We start from the raw sequence: 22,434 nt of genomic DNA on the forward strand, positions 1-22,434 counted from the left end.
AATACCGCATAATATCGTAGCGAAATTAAAGCTGTGTAATATCCAAGAATGAAATAAAGTACCGATTGTGCAGGCAATTTGCAATAACAGAATTCCAATTTACTTTCGCTTTATAAAATCAAGAAGAAAAGCAAATAGATAATAAAATGATGTCCACTTACGAATACGAACGATCGTGTTGGGTAAATATCAATTCCAGATATTAAAATTGGCATTCAGTAGTTACAGATGGATAATATTTAGAACTCGATATGCTCGTACGATAATAATGAAAGAATTTTCGCGAATAATACAACGATTTAGAATGTAGCAAACGAAACATATTTTCAATAAACCGTCTCTGTAGACAGAATGAACACAGAGACGTATTTTCTTTTTGTTTATTTTATCGGTAAATCAATGCACAAATGAGAGATGCTACTGCAGAAGGCATCGAATGATTCTCAATTGCTAGTATGCGCAGCAAACTCAATTTCTACTGGAGTAATAAAATGGTACTCGACTCGACTAAACAGTTTAGTCGATATGACAGTCGGGTCCGAATTAAGGCATGGACTTCACGGACTACAAATCAAGGACCTCTACAGATCAGAGATAGACAAAATGGCATTCGTATAACGGCTGATATATCATTGTACAATTCGAATAAATTAAAAATTTTTATCGGTTGTTCATAAATAAAATTAACTCGACTCCGCTGAACGTTGTCCAAATTCGCAGTTCGATTTTATTGGTTGACCATCGTTCGGGAAGTGTAAACAATCTGAAAGCGTAGGAATTCACCCTTCACATTTATTCAATCGTATAAATTTCCAGAAAACTTGCCGTTTTTTCCACGCGTGTCAACGCACTGCGCGATGCGATCTTCAAAGCCAGCGAATCTTTCCTGGCGGGGGAAAGCGTTCCAAAATTAATGATCTCTTACCCGTCACTCGAACTATCCAGCAAAACAAACAAAACCGATTCATCTGATGTTGGAGCGCGTCGTCGCCGCGCAAAAGAAACAAAAATCAGAGGCGCCAATTGATTCCGCGATAAATTGACGGACCGGGTGGTCCCGATTTAGCTAGAACAATTTCAGCTTCTATTTCCACGTCCACGGATCCCTCGATTCTACCAAAGTTCTCGCAGACGTTAAGCTCGATCGCGTAATCTGCGTCGGAACGCGAGAACGAGAGAATATGTCGAAAATTTGACGACTTACTTCAAGGAAAGGAAAAGAAACCGCGCGAATTGCACCTGTATATTTCGAAACGGTTAAAAATAGCTTAAACGAAATAAATACGCGAGCACGGGATTCGAGGAGTAAATGAAACACAGGTTACGGACAATCTCAGTTGAGAAAAGTGCTGTCGGACGGCGAGATTTTGAAAAGTCTGAGCGATCGCGATTGTAAACGTCATTCTATCGTGCTTCAGAGTAATAAAATGGGTTCATACGTTCAGTCGAAATTACCTTTAAAATCGCTACGTAACTATGGACGAGATATCTCGCACCGCAATGTCGTTCGTGCGTCGCCACGAACGAAATACAGTAGTAGTCCCTCGCTAACGTTCGCCATTTCCCTCGATATTGTTCGCGGAGTGATCCCCACCAATTTCCGGAATTGTATCGACGAGATGAACGTTGCAAGCCTGGTCGTTAAATGTTCATACATAAGACTAGCCATACTTTCTCGAAAGCAAGTGAAAATTTGAGAAAAACCCAATAAAAATGGTCCAATCTTCAAACAGCCATAACTCCTACAGTAGTGAATATATTTCAATGAAACTTTTTTCTGAAGTAGAGCCCATGGATACCTACAAAAAAGTATTAGACAACTTTTCTCTAGGGCGTGAAATAAAATTATCAAAAATGAAAAACTAATTTTTAGGAAGAATCGACGGGGAGTAGGTGTCTAAATTTTTTGACGAAAACAAAATTTTTCAAACAGCCATAACTTCTAAAGTAGTGAATATATTTCAATGAAACTTTTTTCTGAAGTAGAGCCCATGGGTACCTACAAAAAAGTATTAGACAACTTTTCTCTAGGGCGTCAAATAAAATTATCAAAAATGAAAAACTAATTTTTAGGAAAAATTGATGAGGAGTAGGTGTCTAAATTTTTTGACGAAATAGAAAAGTTTCAAATCGTTTTGGAAAAATTATTTTCGGTTGCGGGGGTCAATTACAATCGTTTTTGGTCAATAGACATACCCTCGGAATCCTAACCAATTTCGAGAAAAAAATTCCTTACCAAAAATATCATTTCTGGCCAGAAATGTTACCCCGAAATTTCGTGCGAATCTTTAAAACGTCGTAACTTCTGACCAGATGGGACGATCTTAATATTTAAAAAAGCAAACTACGCGTATTTTAGTGTAGAATATGTAGAGATTCTAAAAATATTGGAAAAGTTGGTCCTTGACTCCGTAAATTGAGAAAAACCCAATAAAAATGGTCCAATTTTCAAACAGCCATAACTCCTACAGTAGTGAATATATTTCAATGAAACTTTTTTCTGAAGTAGAGCTCATGAGTACCTACAAAAAAGTATTAGACAACTTTTCTCTGGGGCGTCAAATAAAATTATCAAAAATGAAAAACTAATTTTTAGGAAAAATCGACGGGGAGTAGGTGCGTAAATTTTTTGACGAAAACAAAATTTTTCAAATCGTTTTGGAAAAATTATTTTCGGTTGCGGGGGTCAATTACAATCGTTTTTGGTCAATAGACATATCCTCGAAATCCTAACCAATTTCGAGAAAAAAATTCCTTACCAAAAATATCATTTCTGGCCAGAAATGTTACCCCGAAATTTCGTGCGAATCTTTAAAACGTCATAACTTCTGAATGAATTGGACGATTTTAATGTTCAAAACGCCAAACGTCGCATATTTTAGTGTAGAATATGTAGCAAGTATAAAAATATTCGAGAAGTTGTTCCTTGACCCCGGAAAATAAGAAAAACCCCATAAAAATGGTCCAATTTTCAAACAGCCATAACTCCTACAGTAGTGAATATATTTCAATGAAACTTTTTTCTAACGTAGATCTCATGAGTACCTACAAACAAAGTATTAGACAACTTTTCTCTAAGGCGTCAAATAAAATTATCAAAAATGAAAAACTAATTTTTAGGAAGAATCGACGGGGAGTAGGTGCCTAAATTTTTTGACGAAATAGAAAAGTTTCAAATCGTTTTGGAAAAATTATTTTCGGTTGCGGGAGACAATTACAATTGTTTTTGGTCAATAGACATACCCTCGAAATCCTAACCAATTTCGAGAAAAAAATTCCTTACCAAAAATATCATTTCTGGCCAGAAATGTTACCCCGAAATTTCGTGCGAATCTTTAAAACGTCGTAACTTCTGACCAGATGGGACGATCTTAATGTTTGAAAAAGCAAACTACGCGCATTTTAGTGTAGAATATGTACAAATCGTAAAAATATTGGAAAAATTGATCCTTGACTCCGCAAAATGAGAAAAACCCAATAAAAATGGTCCAATTTTCAAACAGCCATAACTCCTACAGTAGTGAATATATTTCAATGAAACTTTTTTCTGAAGTAGAGCCCATGGATACCTACAAAAAAGTATTAGACAACTTTTCTCTAGGGCGTCAAATAAAATTATCAAAAATGAAAAACTAATTTTTAGGAAAAATCGACGGGGAGTAGGTGCCTAAATTTTTTGACGAAAACAAAATTTTTCAAATCGTTTTGGAAAAATTATTTTCGGTTGCGGGAGACAATTACAATAATTTTTGGTGAATAGACCTACCCCCGAAATCCGATTCACTTTCAAGAAAAAAATTCAGTACCGGCGAAACTTTAAACGTTAATAACTTTTTAACAAAGCCTCCATCAACAAATTAGTATTCTTGATTTTCGTCTTATTTTGACCTCTAGAATCTCTCATTAAAATTTCCCCAGGGATGGTCGAACACCCTGTATATATATGTATAGAGAAATATATTTTTGTCCCAAATAATACATGTGGTTGTTGTAGATATGAAGAGAAAAGTGGTTTTCTAATTCCACCTGATTCAAGAGTCGCTTTATCTGCCAAGGAAGTTCTTATAATTTTTGAAACATTTAAAACATAACATATAGATAGTTTCGTCCATCATATTTATACTTTCGACTCATTTTTCATCCCTTTCCCATCGTTTTTTAGAGAAGGGAACAGATAAAACTAAACATGGAAAACAAAGTTTAAAAATAAGCATTAAACAATTAAAAATACGATACAAAATAAATTGATGATTAGTGAATGCGTTAAACGGTGTAACGTTAACAAATCAGCCATACAATTTTTAAAAAAGTTAGATATGTACTTTGATTTTTCAACGAATTTAGTATCTGTAGAATAAACAAACATTGGATGTTTCTCTCTGTTTCAGTCATTCTCAGTGTTTTTCACTTTCGCCTCACGATCAAGCCTAACAGAAGTAATAGTCGACAATTCAATAGTACCTCCTTCGATAACATTCGTGTCGCAAACCTGGGCTAGCGAACAATAACGAGGGATCATTGTATCTTCCGCGCCGTTTCACCAGGATAACAGTTCTATTCGGAGAAAGGTCGATTTACGAAATCTCTTAACAGTAGATACTAATTATGTAGTTGGTTGATGTTACATAACACAAAATGGGGTTTTTTGCGTAGATTCTTTTCTTAACACAATATGCACCATATTGTCGAACATTTTTTTGGTGTTGTAAGGCATCTTTGCAGAAAACATTGACCGAAGTATCCAATGAACAATCATTTCGTTTTTGTCTTTTTTAATGCAACAATACGAACATATGTCCTAAAAGAAATGCTGCATTTTAAATTACCCGTAAACGTGGCAGGTTTTAATGAAAATATGTGCAATTAATATCCGTAAATCTAGTATTGAATACTGGAAAAGCAATTATTTCGTAAATGTTTCCTGCTTCGACTCGGCTTGTATTATTTTTGGCGGCGTTTTTCCGAGTTCTGGTTACGGGATTCGTAGTAGCATCGCGAGATTTCACGTTTGGCGGTCTAGGCCATCTGTCGTTGGAAAGGAACCTCCACGAAACCTGACTTATAAAAATATTTATTCGACAGCCCCAGCCTTAATTAGTCTCGAGTTATGTTAAAGGGTCGTTTTGTTTATATGGAAAAACGAGCGAGAGTATGCATTTCGTTAAAAGACAGTCGAGAGTCAGCCGAGAGAAAGTAAATACGAGTACACATTACGCAAAGGCAAAACCTGCAAGTATTGTGCAATTTGTAAGTAGAAGACATTTAAAACGACCCTTTACAGACGTTTCTTATACACCTCAACAGCTTCCAGACAATTGTTTACGAACGTTTCAGTCTGAGACGTTGCGTGAAATAACGACGTAAAAATTTAAAATCGAAGTCAATAAAGTCTGTCAATATTAAGAGCTTGTGATCTTTCTAACGTTTTGAACGACAAAGAATAACCAACAACAGGTATAGTCCGGGCCAAAATATAACGAGGTCGTAAATTAAACTCTTGAGGGTTGGGACCGACTATTGCTGCGGCACTTAGGGCCGTACATGGTATCTTGCTTGAGGGTGCCTTTCTGAATGTTTTTCTGTGTCCGTAACTGCACTACCTTTCTTCATTTTCTAGATGCATATACAGGGTGTTCGGCCACCCCTGGGAAAAATTGTAATGGGGGATTCTGGAGGCCAAAATAAGACAAAAATCAAGAATACCAATTTCTTGATGGTGGATTCGTTAAGAAGTTATTAACGTTTAAAGTTCCGCCAGTACTGAATTTTTTTCTCGAAAGTGGGTAAGATTTCGGAAGTATGTCTGTTCACCAAAAATGATTATAATTGACCTCCACAATCGAAAATAATTTTTCCAGAACGATTTGAAAATTTTCAATTTCGCCGAAAAATATAGGCACCTACTCCCTGTCGATTTTCCTTAAAAATTCGTTTTTGATTTTTAATAATTTCGTTTGACATTCTACAGAAAAATTGTTTAATACTTTTTTGAAGGTACAAATGGGTTCTACTTCAGAAAAAAGTTTCATTGAAATATATTCACTATTATAGAAGTTATGGCTGTTTAAAAATTGGACCATTTTTGTGAGGTTTTTCTCATTTTAGGGGGTCGAGGAACAACTTTTCGTATATTTTTAGAATCTCTACTTATTCTACACTAAAATACGCGTCGTTTGATTTTTTAAACATTAAAATCGTCCAATCCGTTCAGGAGTTATGACGTTTTAATGATTTGCATGAAATTTAGGGGAACCATTTCTGGCCTCAAATTAGATTTTCGGTAAAGAATTTTTTTCTCGAAACTGGGTAGGATTTCGAGGGTATGTGTAATGACCAAAAATAATTGCACTTGGCCCCCGCAACCGAAAATAATTTTTTTAGAACGATTTGAATTTTTTTAATTTTGTCGACAAATTTCTCACATTCTCGAATTTTTTTTTCGAAAATGCGCAGGGTTTCGAGGGTATGTCTATACACCAAAAATGTTTGTATTTGACCCACGTAACTGAAAATAATTTTTTTAGAACGATTTGAAATCTTTTTTTTTCGCCGAAAAATTTAGGCACCTACTCCCCGTCGATTTTTCCTAAAAATTAGTTTTTTATTTTTGATGATTTTATTTGACGCCCTAGAGAAAAGTTGTCTAAAAATTTTTTTGTAGGTACTCATGAGCTCTACTTCAGAAAAAAGTTTCATTGAAATATATTCACTATTATAGGAGTTATGGCTGTTTGAAAATTGGACCATTTTTATGGGGCTTTTCTCGTTTTTCGGGGTCAAGAATCAACTTTTCTAATATTTTTGCGATTTGTACATATTCTCCACCAAAATATGCGTAGTTTGCTTTTTTAAACATTAAAATCATCCAATCCGTTCAGGAGTTATGACGTTTTAAAGATTTGCATGAAATTTCGAGGAACCATTTCTGGCCTCAAATTAGATTTTCGGTAAAGAATTTTTTTCTCGAAAATGTGTAGGATTTCGGAGGTACGTATAATGACCAAATGTGATTGTAATTGACCCTTGCAACCGAAAATAAGTTTTTTAGAATGATTTGAAATTTTTTAATTTTGTCGAAAAATCTCACACCTTTCGAATTTTTTTTTAGAAAATGGGTAGGATCTCGGGGGTATGTCTATTGACCAAAAATGATTGTAATTGACCCCCGCAACCGAAAATAATTTTTTTAGAACGATTTGAAAAAATTGTTTTTGACCGAAAAATTTCAACACCTACCCCCTGTCGATTTTTCTTAAAAATTCGTTTTTGATTTTTAATAATTTTTATTGACGTCCTACAGAAAAATTGTTTAATGCTTTTTTGTAGGTACCCACGGGCTCTGCTTCAGAAAAAAGTTTCATTGAAATACATTCACTATCGTAGGAGTTATGGCTGTTTGAAAATTGGACCATTTTCATGTGGTTTTTCTCAATTTACGGAGTCAAGGACCAACTTTTCCAATATTTTTAGGATTTGTACATATTCTACACTAAAATGCGCGTAGTTTGCTTTTTTAAACATTAAAATCGTCCAATCCGTTCAGAAATTATAATGTTTTAAAGATTCGCATGAGATTTCAGGGAAGTATTTCTGACCTCACATTAGATTTTCGGTAAGGAATTTTTTCTTCGAAACTGGATAGGATTTCGAGGGTATGTCTATTGACCAAAAATGATTATAATTGACCCCCGCAACCGAAAATAATTTTTCCAGAACGATTTGAAACTTTGTAATTTAATTGTTAACAACTTTTTAACGAAGCCTCCATCAAGAAATTGGTATTCTTGATTTTCGTCTTATATTGGCCTCTAAAATTTCTCATTCAAATTTTTCTCAGGGGTGGTCGAACATCCTGTATTATAAACAGGTACATTAAGATATTGAAGACTTAAGTAAGACCTTTACCTGTTACGATACCTCTAAAAATGGCGACACTAGATAAAATATTTCTTCGTATAGCCCTGACTATGGTCTAAGACCCTTAGTTGCTCGTATTTATGTCAATTCATTTGTTTCGGGAGCTGAAACGTGTAAACTTTGACACCCACTCGAGTTTACGACCTCGCTATATTGTGGTCCGGACTATACCAGCGATAACATCAGACATTTTCACGGTTAAAAAGCAGTGTGTTATAAAATTATTCATAATCGTCCCGGCGACAGGTAACCGTGGCTAATGCATTCCAACCCGGAGTAATTATAGCAATCGGTTCGATTGGCAACCGCCTTGATGAGCCGATCCATTAGCATCTATAGATCCATAGATTGCGATACCTCCTCCTCTTGTGCCTCCACTGAGGAGAAAAAACCAGGGGGTTCGTGGAGGACCGCGGAGAATTTTAAATATCCATCCTGGCAACAGCCCAAAGTTTCTGGTCGAATTTATCGCGTGGCAGAGCACACGTATCCTCGTTATTATGTACACGTACGGCGCACGTGAACGGCGAGGAAAGAAAAGTCGAAGAACAGAAAGGAAATCAGAAACGCGGACGCGGTAGCCTGCTGTCCGGTTCATTGTAATTTCCGTGAATTCCGTTTATACAAGTTGGTTTCCAGCGATAACGTCCGAAAGAAACCTCTCGCAAGACGGTCAAAGTCGTGTGACGTACACAAAGCCATTTCTTCCTCCCCTCGTCGCACGATTTTCGAGATCGAGCAACGGGATAAGTGGGTCAGAGAGCTTCTTCGAGATCCCGATCTAACCAGCTATGGTCCATCGTCGTCGATGAATCACCGATCCGATTGGAATTTATGGATTTGAACGCGTCGGACTGTTTGCTCTACGGGAACGAGCGTTTCGACGTCGTCGAGTGAACGATCGAGCTGGAGACTGATATCCTCAAGTTTTGCCACCCCTGACGCCAGAAATCGACTGTAAATTTAGGGAGTCTAATTCTCGTGAATTTGGTAAGTTGATTTAAACGATTTCGAAAGAGGATTGTCTTTCAAGGACCATCTTGAATACAGGAGAAAATAGGGAATTTTTGATAAACTCGCGCGTGCAGAATGTTACGTGATAATCTTCTACAGAGTGATTCTCGATCAGAACTTTGTTTTAATAAGGAATAATCCCACGACCCGGAAACTCAACAAATTTTGCAACTTTGAAAATATATAGGTAGGTGAATATGTATTATGCAATTCTTTACTACGAAAATTCACTTTAAAGAGTGGAAATTAACTCTAAAATGTTTACAAAAAAGTGCACCGATATTCTTGGGAAAAAAGTCGTATTATAGGATAATAGAGATCATTAAACCTGTAATATACCCATCCATGTCTACGCATAAATTTTCATCTGTACAAATATCTGACAGTTTTATAAAAAGTTTTTTATATAAAAATATATATATGTATATATAGGGATGTAGGAAGATTGGGGAAGTACGGGGGTTGATAGAATAGGTCGAAAAGCAAATTTATACATACAGGGTGTTCGGCCATCCCTGGGAAAAATTTTAATGGGAGATTCTAGAGGCCAAAATAAGACGAAAGAATATCAATTTCTCGACTGAGGCTTCGTTAAAAAGTTATTAAAAACTTAAATTAAAAAATATCAAATCATTCTGAAAAAATTATTTCTGATTGCGGAGATCAATTACAATCATTTTTGGTCATTAAACATACCCCCGTAATCCTACGCACTTTAAAAAAAAAAAATTCCTTACCGAAAATATAATTTCAGGTCGGAAATGTCACTCCAAAATTTCGTGCGTATCTTTAAAACGTCATAACTTTTGAAATAATTGGACGATTTTAATGTTTAAAAAAGCAAACAACGCGTATTTTAGTAGAGATTATGTAGAAATTCTAACAATAATGAAAATGTTGTTCCTTGACCCCGTAAAGTGAGGAAAACCCCCTAAAAATGGTCTAATTTTCAAACGACCATAACTCTTACAATAGTGAATATATTTCATTGAAATTTTGGGGGAAAGTAGAGTTCATGGATATCTACAAAAAAGTATTACACAACTTTTCTCTAGAGCATCAAACGAAGTTACTAAAAATGAGAAATGTATTTTTAAAAGAAATCGACAAAGGGGGTAGCTGTCTAAATTTTCGACGAAATTAAAATATTTCAAATCGTTCTGAAAAAAATATTGTTAGCTGTGGAGGTCAATTACAATCATATTTGGTGAATAGACGTACCTCCGAAATGCTACTCACTTTCTAGAAAAAAATTCGAGAATGTGTGAAATTTTTCAAATCGTTCTGAAAAAAATATTGTTAGCTGTGGGAGTCAATTACAGTCATATTTGGTGAATAGACTTACCTCCAAAATCCTACTCACTTTCTAGAAAAAAATTCGATAATATGTGAAATTTTTCAATGAAATTAAAATATTTCAAATCGTTCTAAAAAAAATATTGTTAGCTGTGAAGGTCAATTACAATCATTTTTAGTGAAGAGACATACCCCTGAAATCTTGCGCATTTTCGAGAAAAAAATTCAGTACAGGCGGAACTTTAAACGTTAATAACTTTTTAACGAAGCCTCTATCAATAAATTAGTATTCTTGATTTTCAATCATTCTGGCCAAGCACCCTGTATATATTTCTTCGAAGCAAAACACTGGAATCTTCTACATCACTCAGGCGCTCAGTTTGCATCGATACACTATCTAACAAAATTGCCCAAAAAATAAAGTTGACAAGTCTATAACAACTGTTTTGTTTTGTGTGGTAGTCGATTACAAACTATACAAAGTTTCCCTCTGCGATTTTGTTCCAACTTAAATTAGAGCTATAGTCTGGCCCGCTAACAAATCTATCGAGACTTTGAGAAATCACGCAAGGATTTACTGTCCTCTGACAATTTCGTCAAAAATTGAACGCGCCTTTATAGCCACGAAAAAGAAAGGAATTAAATTGTTCTCAGATAAGCTAAAATTTATAAGCAACAACAACTATATCAGCTTCCTGCCGCGAAGTACAATTTAAAGCACCGCTGGTACCAATTGTTGACTTTTAATAGCTTCGTACACGAAAACGAAAGCTCGTGCCAGGTTCCTGGTGTCACATTTTCGACCGAGTCGTGTACGCGTGAACACAATTCAGGGCGGGCTTAACGAACCACCTGTCCTTGACACGAATAACCCCCTAAACATGATTAATACCACGATTATCCCTAATCTTAGCGTCCTGAACCGACCGTATTTCATGCGACACTTCTGTTTAAATTGAAGTTCGTTCAAATGTCATTTTAAAATTCCTCGGAATTTTACGATTCGTCCTCCGTAACTATCGCGAAACCGGAAAGTTTCATCTTATTAATTTGCAGACACGTGGTACAAGATTCGTCGATCGAAGTTTTTGTTCGAAAAGTAAAAAATCCATATTAGCAGATCGCAACTTACATATTTCCATTAATATTTTAGATCATAGATTTTCAATTAAATATTATTATTCATTTTTTTAAATATTAATTTAAATTTGGTAAAGTGATATTTCTTATTCAACCAACTTGTCTTTTAAAATATGCATTACATACCAGTCTATATCGTGATCATCATACCTTTGTATGTTGATACCTTTTGTATATGGTAATTTTATTATTCATTTTAACTATGTAATATTTCCTGAAGGGAGTTTGCAACAAGAATAAAATGTTGAAAGCTTCAATTAACTCTCGTTCATAACAGTATTAAAATGTTGTTTCAAAAAAGTAACGAAATAAAGAGGAATACTATTTTCATATTAAATTGTTGTGTAAAAGTATCCAAATTAATAAGGCTTGTTCAACTGTTCTTTCATTAAAATGTAACAATCATAAAGAACCGCATAGTTTTCTTTTCTTCGATCAATAACAATTGAACGAATAAGATATGAAATTATTTAGAAGAATTATTTTATTCTCTGCAATGTTTTGGATTTAAGCCCATACCAAGCAAAATTATATAACAACTCGAGAATAAGCATAAAATGAAAATAAAATTCTATAACGTTGATACACAGATGCACAGATGATGATAAATTTAACTCGAAAGCGATCGGAGCGGAGGCGAACTCTTTTCTAAATTTCGCTCGCAAACGCGACAAAGATCACCGTTTTATGGTTAAACGTCTGGAATAGTCGAAAGAGAAGTCGTCAACGAAACTCATTTGTCATTCGGCGAAAGAAATCCTGGCGTTACAGACGCTTCATCGATTACGCAGTCGTCGTTAGGAACTATTTAGCTTTTTCAAGGCCCTCGGATGCAATTTGTCGGTATTTGCGTGCGAGATAGATTGCCCTCCAACGTCGTATTCGATTACGATACAAGAGGACAGCTGAAGAGTATCGAAAAGATGGCTGGCTGATGAGGAAGGAGCGGAGAAAGGTGGAAGGGAAAAAAATGAGTGAACGCGGTTGGATGTACTGTGCTATAGAGAGGACGTCAGATTAGAAGCCAAGGCTTGACGGACAGCAATGCCACTGGGACAAAAGCCCACCCTGAAGGGGCTGGCATACATATTTTTTATTATATAAATTGGCGTTCCAAAGGTTTCCCAAGAATTTATCGTGTTAATGCCTATTACCGTGCGCCCTTCTGTACGACAGCCGCAGCTTTTGTCAACGAACGATGATACTCAACCTCATCAACTTGTTTTTCTGTTAAACACTTCCTGAATCTTCTCGTGGAAGATGAGGGGCAAATTGGAACAGAAAAGAGCAAGCAAACAAGGCAGTTCGTGATGAAATACCGTAGAACCTCGGTTATCCGAACTAATCGAGTCCACGATATTCGGATAATCAATTTTTTTCTCTTTTTTCATAAACTGATAGTTATATTTTTACACAGAGAAACAGTGTATTCTAATTTCAAGGCAAGATAAAATGTAGCAATTTCTCACGTTCGTCGTCCCCATTTCCCAATTGTTCTCATCTGACATATTCTTTTCAACATCGTTGCTTCGATGGAATATTTCTTCCATTTGGGTCGAATACTTTTCCAAAACTATTTCTAATGCAGCAAATGCTTAGAAGCGTGTACGAATATTAGAGGAATTATCGATCCGACTGTTTTCCCATCCATTCACTTACATCACTCTGGTTACAATTTCTACGCTGCGGCATGTTGCGTAAAATTGCGAACATTTCCTTTATTTCGTACAATTTTCAAAATATACGAGGTACGAAGTGTAAAACAGAATGCTTGTTTTCCTTTCCTAAATAACATTGTTCGGTGAATCGAAGTTTGGATAATCAAACGATCGACTAGTGTTTGGATAACCCAACATTCGGATAGACGACGTTCGAATAATCGTGCGTCTACCGTATAAATTGTTCTCTGCGTAAATGGAAATCGTTAATTAGGATGGTGACGTTTCAGCAGGAACAAAGCGGACTATCGGAGATTATTTATGCTATGATAATTTTACGACTGCTCTTCTTATTACCGACATCACGATCACAGTTGCAGTAAGTGAGTAATGAATTTATTGTAATAATAAACAGATATCGAAATTCGCACGAAGTAGGTCACGATCTTCCTTTCCCGAATTTGGACGCTTCAACGAGCGGACTCGTTGAAGCGACAAAATGTTTTGCTGGGAATCGCATCTTTTGGCACCACGCTTGCTTTATGCAAAGAATTACGGGCTCTTTTAAGCACTTAATCCGCGCAAGCTCAACTATGAATGCACTCGTATCTCAACGACTTAGCGAATATGTATACGTTGTTGACGGTGATGGAAATTAATTTCAATTTAAAACCCTGACTCGGACATTATGCAAACTGAAATATCGAGCGTGCCATACAATTACATTAAAGGAAACTTTAAATTTACAATCGGCTAAAAAAGCCTTTGTACCCTCTAACCTTATTCCTCTAACGAGTTGCGATCTCCGTTGATTAACCTTTATTCTTTCACATTAAATTATGTTTAAAAATTTTTTTAATGAATAAGCAGTTATTCGATAGTTTTTAAACTTGGACGATATCCACACAGACTCGTTTGCGATTACACTTTCTCCCCAAACTTATAGCGACACTATTGAATTTACATTTATGAAAATCAGAATCCAAAGAGCGGTTTCACCGAGTGCGTTTCACGACGAACGAACGAGTTTAGTCCCAATTTATTTTGCATTTCCGTGGCCAGTGCTCGAACGACAAAAAGTTGGACCGATCGAAGAAGAGAGAACTCGGGAGTACGTTTAAGGGCGTAAGACACGAACGTAAAAATGAGAGTTCGGCACTTTATCATCGACTTATGGCCTTTGTTAGCACGTCACCGCCACGCAAATTCTTCGGCGCACACTGTTTTTCTCGGGCATGCAACAAAACCACGCCACCGGGGCAAGATTTTTCAGATGGCCTTTTTATCCAGATGCCATTAGTTTAACTTTCTTCCGTGCTAAGGCACGAACAAGGACCATCCGTCTTGTTATTGACGGATCCGTGCTTCCTTGTATGTACATTGCTCGACGCAGAAAGAGAACTAATCAACGAGAATGCAAAGCGAACGTTTCAATTGCTCTGTCCTTTTAAATCCGCGATACGTCAAACGCGACGTAATAATCTATGAAATAGAATCGTTGCTCCCGCGTTTCTCTGCTCTCTCGTTTCTAATTCAATTCCTTCGCGACTTTGTTCGACGAGAAAACGTTCCATCAAATATTGCGTTCTTTTTTTATTTATTTCCGTCGTTCGAACGCGTGGCTGTCGCGAATTGAACTTTTCCACTTGAATGGAAACAATGGTTCCGAAACTACCAGAGAAATTCTAAAGGGATTATTCCGAGGATTAAATGTTTTTACTTGATTCGATATAGCAGGAAAAGTTAAATTCACAGAATTCATTTCAGAGATCGGATATAAACGTAAATTCGCCTCTGTTGCGAGAATGTTCGTTAATTAAACATTTACTTTGTTTACCCTGTATTTAATTTAAAGACAATGAAACGCGGGGAACCCTTCGTCAACGCTGCTCTTAACAAAGACGATAAACGGACGACGCTTTCGAGCGAGAATGCGATTCTCAAGTTCGGGTTAGAATTTTCCCAACGACTAATCTTCCTTGAGAAAACTGACGTCAGTGAATCACGACAATGCGAAAGAAATCGCCGGCTCTCCTTCTTTCCTCCACAATCAATCTAAACCCCAACCCTGTCGGTTTTCTCCAGGTCTGCTCCCTTGCAAGGACTTCGAGCATGCCTCGAGTGATATTGCCAGTGACATGCATTGTCCCATTGTGAAACAGAACTACCCCTTTCCTCCATTTAACCGAACCCTCCCCTACCATACAGCCTCGCCTCCGTCGAGATGTTTTAAATAATATTGAAAACGGAGTTCTGGCTCGATGCCTGCTCGTTCCATATCCCAGGTGGAGCACTTCTAAAAACTTCGATTATATCGAGCTGCCCAGAACGACAATCCTCCGAAGCAACTAACTTTATTTTAATCTTCCGCGGGAAAGGAACGCCGCCGCCACTTGAGAAACTTTCATTAAACTTTGCGCGGCCCCGGATATTATGAAAAGAAGCGTCAATGCACTCTCGAGGATAAACGGTGGAATCAATTTTACTTTATTAGATTTGTTGCACGAACGTCGCGTTAATTCAATCAACAAACAGTCGCTCGCGCTGAAAATCGTCCACCAGTCTCTTTTGCGTATTTTTCACTGAATAATGCGTCGCATATGGATAAAAACATGTCTGTAATCAACACGGAACCGTTCGATGATGATTTTTACACGATATAACGGAAATATGCCAAATTTTTTGGAATAATTACTAAAGCACAACGTTTATATATCTGTAAATACAGGGTGTTCGACCACTCCTGGGAAAAATTTTAATTGGGGATTTTAGAGGCCAAAATAAGACGAAAATCAAGAATACCAATTTGTTGATCGAGGCTTCGTTAAAAAATTATTAACGTTTAAAGTTCCGCCCATAATGAATTTTTTTCTAGAAAATGCGCAAGATTTCGAGGGTATGTGTAATGACCAAAAATTATTGTAATTGACCCCTGCAACTAAAAATATTTTTTACAAAACGATTTGGAATTCTTTTTTTCCGTCGAAAAATTTCACACATTCTCGAATTTTTGTCTCGAAAGTGGGTAGAATTCCGGGGGTATGTCTAATGACCAAAAATTATTGTAATTGACCCCTGCAACTAAAAATATTTTTTCCAGAACGTTATGAAATTTTTTTTTTTCGTCGAAAAATTTAGGCGCCAAATTAGATTTTCGGTAAGGAATTTTTTTCTCGATAGTGCGTAGGATTTCGAGGGTACGTATAATGACCAAAAATGATTGTAAATGACCCCCGCAACCGAAAATAATTTTTCCAGAACGATTTGAAAATTTTCAATTTTGCCGAAAAATATAGGCACCTACCCCCTGTCGATTTTCCTTAAAAATTCGTTTTTGATTTTTAATAATTTCGTTTGACATTCTACAGAAAAATTGTTTAATACTTTTTTGTAGGTACCTATGGGCTCTACTTCAGAAAAAAGTTTCATTGAAATATATTCACTATTATAGGAGTTATGGCTGTTTGAAGATTGGACCATTTTTATGGGGGTTTTCTCATTTTGCGGGGTCAAGGAACAACTTTTCGAATATTTTTATACTTGCTACATATTCTACACTAAAATACGCGGCGTTTGGCTTTTTGAACATTAAAATCGTCCAATCCGTTCAGAAGTTATGGAGTTTTAAAAAAATTTCAGCACCTATTTGAATTTTTTTTCTCGAAAGTGGGTAGGATTTCGGGGGTACGTATAATGACCAAAAATGATTGTAATTGACCCCCGCAACCGAAAATAATTTTTCCAGAACGATTTGAAAATTTTCAATTTTGCCGAAAAATTTAGACACCTATCCCCCTGTCGATTTTCCTTAAAAATGAGTTTTTCATTTTTAATAAATTTGTTTGACGCCCTACAGAAAAGTTGTCTAATTCTTTTTTGTAGGTACCTATGGGCTCTACTTCAGAAAAAAGTTTCATTGAAATATATTCACTATTATAGGAGTTATGGCTGTTTGAAGATTGGACCATTTTTATGGGGTTTTTCTCATTTTGCGGGGTCAAGGAACAACTTTTCGAATATTTTTATACTTGCTACATATTCTACACTAAAATACGCGGCGTTTGGCTTTTTGAACATTAAAATCGTCCAATCCGTTCAGAAGTTATGGAGTTTTAAAAAAATTTCAGCACCTATTTGAATTTTTTTTCTCGAAAGTGGGTAGGATTTCGAGGGTACGTATAATGACCAAAAATGATTATAATTGACCCCCGCAACCGAAAATAATTTTTTTAGAACGATTTGAAAAATTTTTTTTTCGTCGAAAAACTTCAACACCTTCTCGAATTTTTTTCTCGAAAGTGGATAGGATTTCGGGAGTATATGTAATGACCAAAAATGATTGTAATTGACCCCCGCAGTTGAAAATAATTTTTTCAGAACGATTTGAAATTGTTGAATTTAATTGTTAATAACTTTTTAACGAAGCCTCCATCAACAAATTTGTATTCTTGATTTTCGTCTTATTGTGGCCTCTAGAATCCCTCATTAAAATTTTTCCCAAGGGTGGCCGAACACCCTGTATATTAGCTTCGTAACATAGTAGGAGAAAATAAAATTTACGATATTTCTTTCAACGTGAATAATTGTAGAGATTTGGGGAGAAATGGCGGTGGTGTCGAAGCTCAAAGTACGGGTTTCGCACTAGCTTATGGAGTGAAACCTATTTAATCGCGTAACAGCTTGCACATCTTTGCTCGCATCTAATAAAAAGGAACATTTTCCAAGGTATCTAGAAACTAGATAGATGGATTTTATACGACATTCCTCGATAAAAACATTGTTAAATAAGAACGATCACGATATTCCAAGTTAGGTTTACGTCCTCGTAAAATTTTTATACGTGTTTGGTGAAATCATAAAAGCAGTTTCTATTTTGAGACCAAATAATGAAATTATTCTGTCTAGTATAAACATTGACCGATCAGAAAAGTTACCAAAATGACTACGTGTAAAAGTTGAAAGATTATTCACTAGAAACAAAGTAATATTTTACCAATGCTAGACAACATGAAGCAAAAACTACTATTCTACTGAAAACAGTATTGAGTAACATTTTAATAGAAAAAAATAAGTAGGGATTATTATGGATTTTAGCTCAAAATTCAGCACAAACTTATGGAATGACCTAATAAATAAAAAATCACGCAATAGAAATCGCGTACGGTTCATTACGTTAAAAATATAAATGTTAATTTTAGAAAAATATAGACCAAACCTTTTATAGAATATCTTTTGTATTGTCCACTCGTTTAGAATGACTGTCAATCGATTTTACTGAATTTTTAATATATTTACTGCATGCTCACTCTGCAGATAACAGTTTTTTTATATATATTCTTTGTTTAATATGCAATATCGCTGAAACCTGATTTTTAGTTCAACAGACAATATCCATTACACTGAATTCTGCGTTTCGATTATTTAGATTCGATTTTTGCAGCTGCGCGTTAAGATTTTCCTTGCTTACGATGAAAAATCAATAGTTTCCATTCCATGTCATTGTAGTTTGCATCTTTTAAAAATGAACTGAACGATTGACAGCAGATATTTCTGTTCAGAAAATTAACAAACGTTACAAACGAGCAACTTTTAGTTATTTTCCCCTACATTCCGGCATATATCAATCACTTTACAAGTAACAGGGTAGTTGAAGTATTTTTACATCGAGCAAAAAAGCAAATAAATTTTGTAAATTAAAATAGAAAGACGAGGATGCGCGAGTTGGACGTTGAACCGTAAAATTGATCGTCCGCATTTAAATAAAATTTTATTATACGATTGCGTGTAAACAACACGTGATGAATTAATTGAGAACTTGGTTACAAGTTAATTCATCACGTGTACAAACAGTTATTGTAGAAAGAAAGATGAACGTTGGTAGCACATTTCCCTTAACCCAGAATTAATCTTTCTCTATCCTCATAATACGTTTCTGTTGTCGCAGACGAAAGACGTACGAAGCTATCTCTCATTACTTAAACAGACACGTATTGGAAAAAAGATGACTGCATTGAAGCTAATGGAGACATGTACTTTCGTGAATCGTTACATTACTCAACAGCTCAAGTACAATAACAAATGATAGAAAGTTATAAAACTGAAACGAATCAAGGACAACCAGTCTCAGTTTAGAAGTGAATTGTAAGGTTTCGTAACTTTTATAGAAGTGAAGAAGATGAGCTAGAATTCCTTCATTCTACAATTGCTAAAAGTTCGTAAAAAGTATAGCAAAACTCTAGTCCGTTCTTCAAGCTAATTTTGCGGAATTGTATAATGTAATTTACTGTTGCTTCTTATCCTTCGCGTTACAGAAGTTTCAAAAGTTATCTGGGATACATTATCTACGACGAAGGAATACACTAAACGTTTGTTGTGTTTTTAAATTTATCGCCGTGTTTAATACCGTATTTATTGTGCTCCACTTTTCTTATCAATGTTTCTAATTTCTCACGATTATGGACTTACTTACATATTTCAATTACACTTATCACAATTTGCCAGAAGGACATTGTTATCGTCGAAAGAATCTACTGTACATAATTTATTTGATACATAGTTGGTTGGTTATCCTTTTCTACTTGAATTAAACGTTCTATATTTTAACGTCAGTCCAGAATCTGTTTATTTATTTACTCTGAGAGTATTTTAATCGTATTAAAATGTACTAAAAGAGGATCAAGAACGTTATATTAAATTGGTTTGAGCGACTACCGGTGTAATTCTACGGAAATTGATATTTGTCCGAGCAGTCTGTTGGACTTTATTTATTTAAATTCGACAAACTGCACGCGAAAGCAGTAAGTTTAAGAACTCACCGTGGGTGTCGAACTTTCTGATGATGGTTTCGATGATCGTTGTCCTAGGCGCCACGTGACCTCGTCGAACAGGCATCTCAGGAATATTCCCAGGTACCTGGGCCGACGAGACGTTTGGCGTTCGATCGAGGGCTCGTTAAGCCCGGTGTGATAATTAACGCGTAACACTAGAGCACTGAGAAAACACTCGCAGCATGCGTACAAGCACGGTAGAAAAAAGCACAGCACGAGTTGAGCATAATGATTATCGAGGACAGAGAGAAGCACCAGCTAATAACGGCGACGCTCGTCACAGTTCGTTTCTGTGCCCTGTGTGTTCTTGGCGAAGGAACGACAGGCGAGAAACGAAAAAACGAACAAGAAGAAGAAGATTCGTTGCTAGTCGGACGACGGTATTCCTTTTCGTTCAGCTTTTAGACTTGTTACGTACGTACAAAAGGAGTTGGATAGTAAAGGAGGAGGAGAAGTGGCCACCAAGGAAGTTCGAGTTAACGGTGACGCGTGGTGCCTTTGGCTCTCGGTTCGAGGAACATCCCCTAAATTGCTTCTTCTACGCGAGACGATCGTTGTTTCGTGGTGTTTCGATAGTAGAAAATTCGGGCATACAGTTCTGGACAGAGTCAGCGCGCTTACGCCCCTTTGAAAAAGGCTGGATGTCTTTGGTTCGACTTCCTTTGGACCCGGTTCTCGTCTATCCTAGATATATCTAAAGATCAGAGCAGGCTGCAGCAGCGGTGACTTATGGTTCATTCCTACCCGTTGATCCAAGGACACAGAGAAGGTCGGTATCGCGTCGTCTCGCGACGTGCGTGTCACGAGGCCCCACTGTACGTATCTCTCTGCCCCGGCCGAAGACGTACGATCCACGCGAGAAAACATCTATTTATAGTCGATGTACCCTGCGCCACACGGTGTTCCCACAAATTTCAGAACAAGGTACCGACGAATCGTCACTCGAGCTTGCTTTGCGACACCCTTTCTTATCCTCGAATCCGAATTACACTGCACGCACGATCTACACCTGCCGTTCCCCTCTGATCTATTGCCAGGACCAAAGGACGAGGTATCGCGAGCACCGCGACGACGGTTCGACGTGTTCGCAGAAATTGGAGAGCTGTCTCGTAGATTTCGGCCAGAGTGGCCGCACCTCGTCGGCGACGGACGCCTCGCAGAGATTCGACCTCGTCGGCTCCAAGTCAAACTTGTCCACGTCCGGACGTCTCAGAGACGCGCATTGTGCGGACATTTCCACGAACCGAGGGGCTCAAGGGGGAGGAAGAGGAAGGGTACGGGGAGAGGTGGGCGGGGTGAGTAACTGGTAAACGTGCTTTGCGGTGCGTTTCACGAGTTCAACGACGACACGCCACCGAGGTTCCGAACGTGGTCACCTGTTTCTCGACCGCGAGATGGTAAAAAATTGCGAGTGTCATGGCCGTTCGTGTCGGTGGGGGAGAAAAACAGTGGACGAGAGAATAATGGTGGATCTCGATCACGACGAGAAAAGGCACGTGGTGGATATGCGGTCGCGTTTATCCGTAACGACGAGCCGTGATCCGTGAGATTCACTGCGACGAACCCCGGTCGCTACGATACGCTGTAACGCACGCTCCCTTGAATCGAATGTCCTGCTTCGCGGGGGTCAGCCGGTTGTGCATTTCAGCTCGAGCTCAGGGACAGTTATTTTTATACTTCTTCTTCATTCTCCGCGACAATAACTTGGCAGCGCGAGCGCGACTCTTACGACTTGTTCTCGCCGATAATTCTCGAAATACTCATCGGGTTCGTGTAACCTGTTGGCGACGGCCACTGACACTGCCCACCTTTCACCACTCTCGACTTTCCGTTCGTTCCTGCTGCGTACTTCTCTTCCGGATCCAATCGGGACCATCGACGATAAAAAACGATGAAAAAGCTGCTCCACCCTTTTCCGGGAAACCTCCTGGTCGCGATCCTCGTTCTCGAACGTGTATCCTTGCACCACGCCTCGCGGATCAGACCGAAATCGACGTTCCTGCGTCACTGCCCGTCCGATCGTCCTCGAGGGTATCGCGACGTTCCGTCGGAGAAGAGTCCCATTCAACCCGGCACTGGCAACTCGGGCTAGCTGGCTAAACACTGTTGCTTTCCCGCGTGCTCCCACGTTTAATCGGATGCGTTTACCGGCGTCCAGAGGCGTCACAAACCCGCGTGCCGAGCGAACCAGCCGAGGGACGCGAACAGTGGCTTCTTCTGGGAGGGATTTTCCGTGGTTTCGTTAGTCGCCGTCGTTCGGTCGGTACTGAAAATACGAGGAGGCACGACGGGCCGACGTCTCTCTCGGCGACGGCGACGACGACGACGACGAGGACGACGCCGGCGACGACGGTACGTTAGGGGGGTCGTTCGCGGCGCCTGCGTCGTACGCCCCTCCCCACCACCGTCACTCACCACCCGATTACGCCGCCCTTTCATACCCCCTCGCCAGCCAGTGATAATATTGATAAGGTCCCGCGTCCCTTTCTGCACCGTGTCGTCCTCGTTCCGCTGGAATCCAGCCGGATGCACGGCCACTGGCAAGTCGCGGATAATGTGGATTCTTGGCAAAGAATGGGGGA

At 37.9% G+C, this 22,434-nt stretch overlaps 1 protein-coding gene across 11 annotated transcripts in view; it reads right to left on the reverse strand.

The window, feature by feature from the left end:
• Sei (potassium voltage-gated channel seizure) overlaps positions 1-22,148 on the reverse strand; it is a 414,656-nt gene extending 392,508 nt beyond the window's left edge. For all 11 annotated transcript variants that reach the window (XM_076772055.1, XM_076772051.1, XM_076772048.1 and 8 more), the window contains exon 1: positions 19,841-22,148. Coding sequence is in view for 10 of the 11 variants with exons in the window: in XM_076772051.1 (XP_076628166.1) it covers positions 19,841-19,916 (76 nt within the window). In the remaining variant the exon portion in view is untranslated. The remainder of the gene's footprint in view (positions 1-19,840) is intronic.
• Positions 22,149-22,434: the final 286 nt, after the last annotated feature.

The sequence above is a fragment of the Colletes latitarsis genome, chromosome 8 (assembly GCF_051014445.1).
Source record: "Colletes latitarsis isolate SP2378_abdomen chromosome 8, iyColLati1, whole genome shotgun sequence".
NCBI lineage: Eukaryota > Metazoa > Arthropoda > Insecta > Hymenoptera > Colletidae > Colletes > Colletes latitarsis.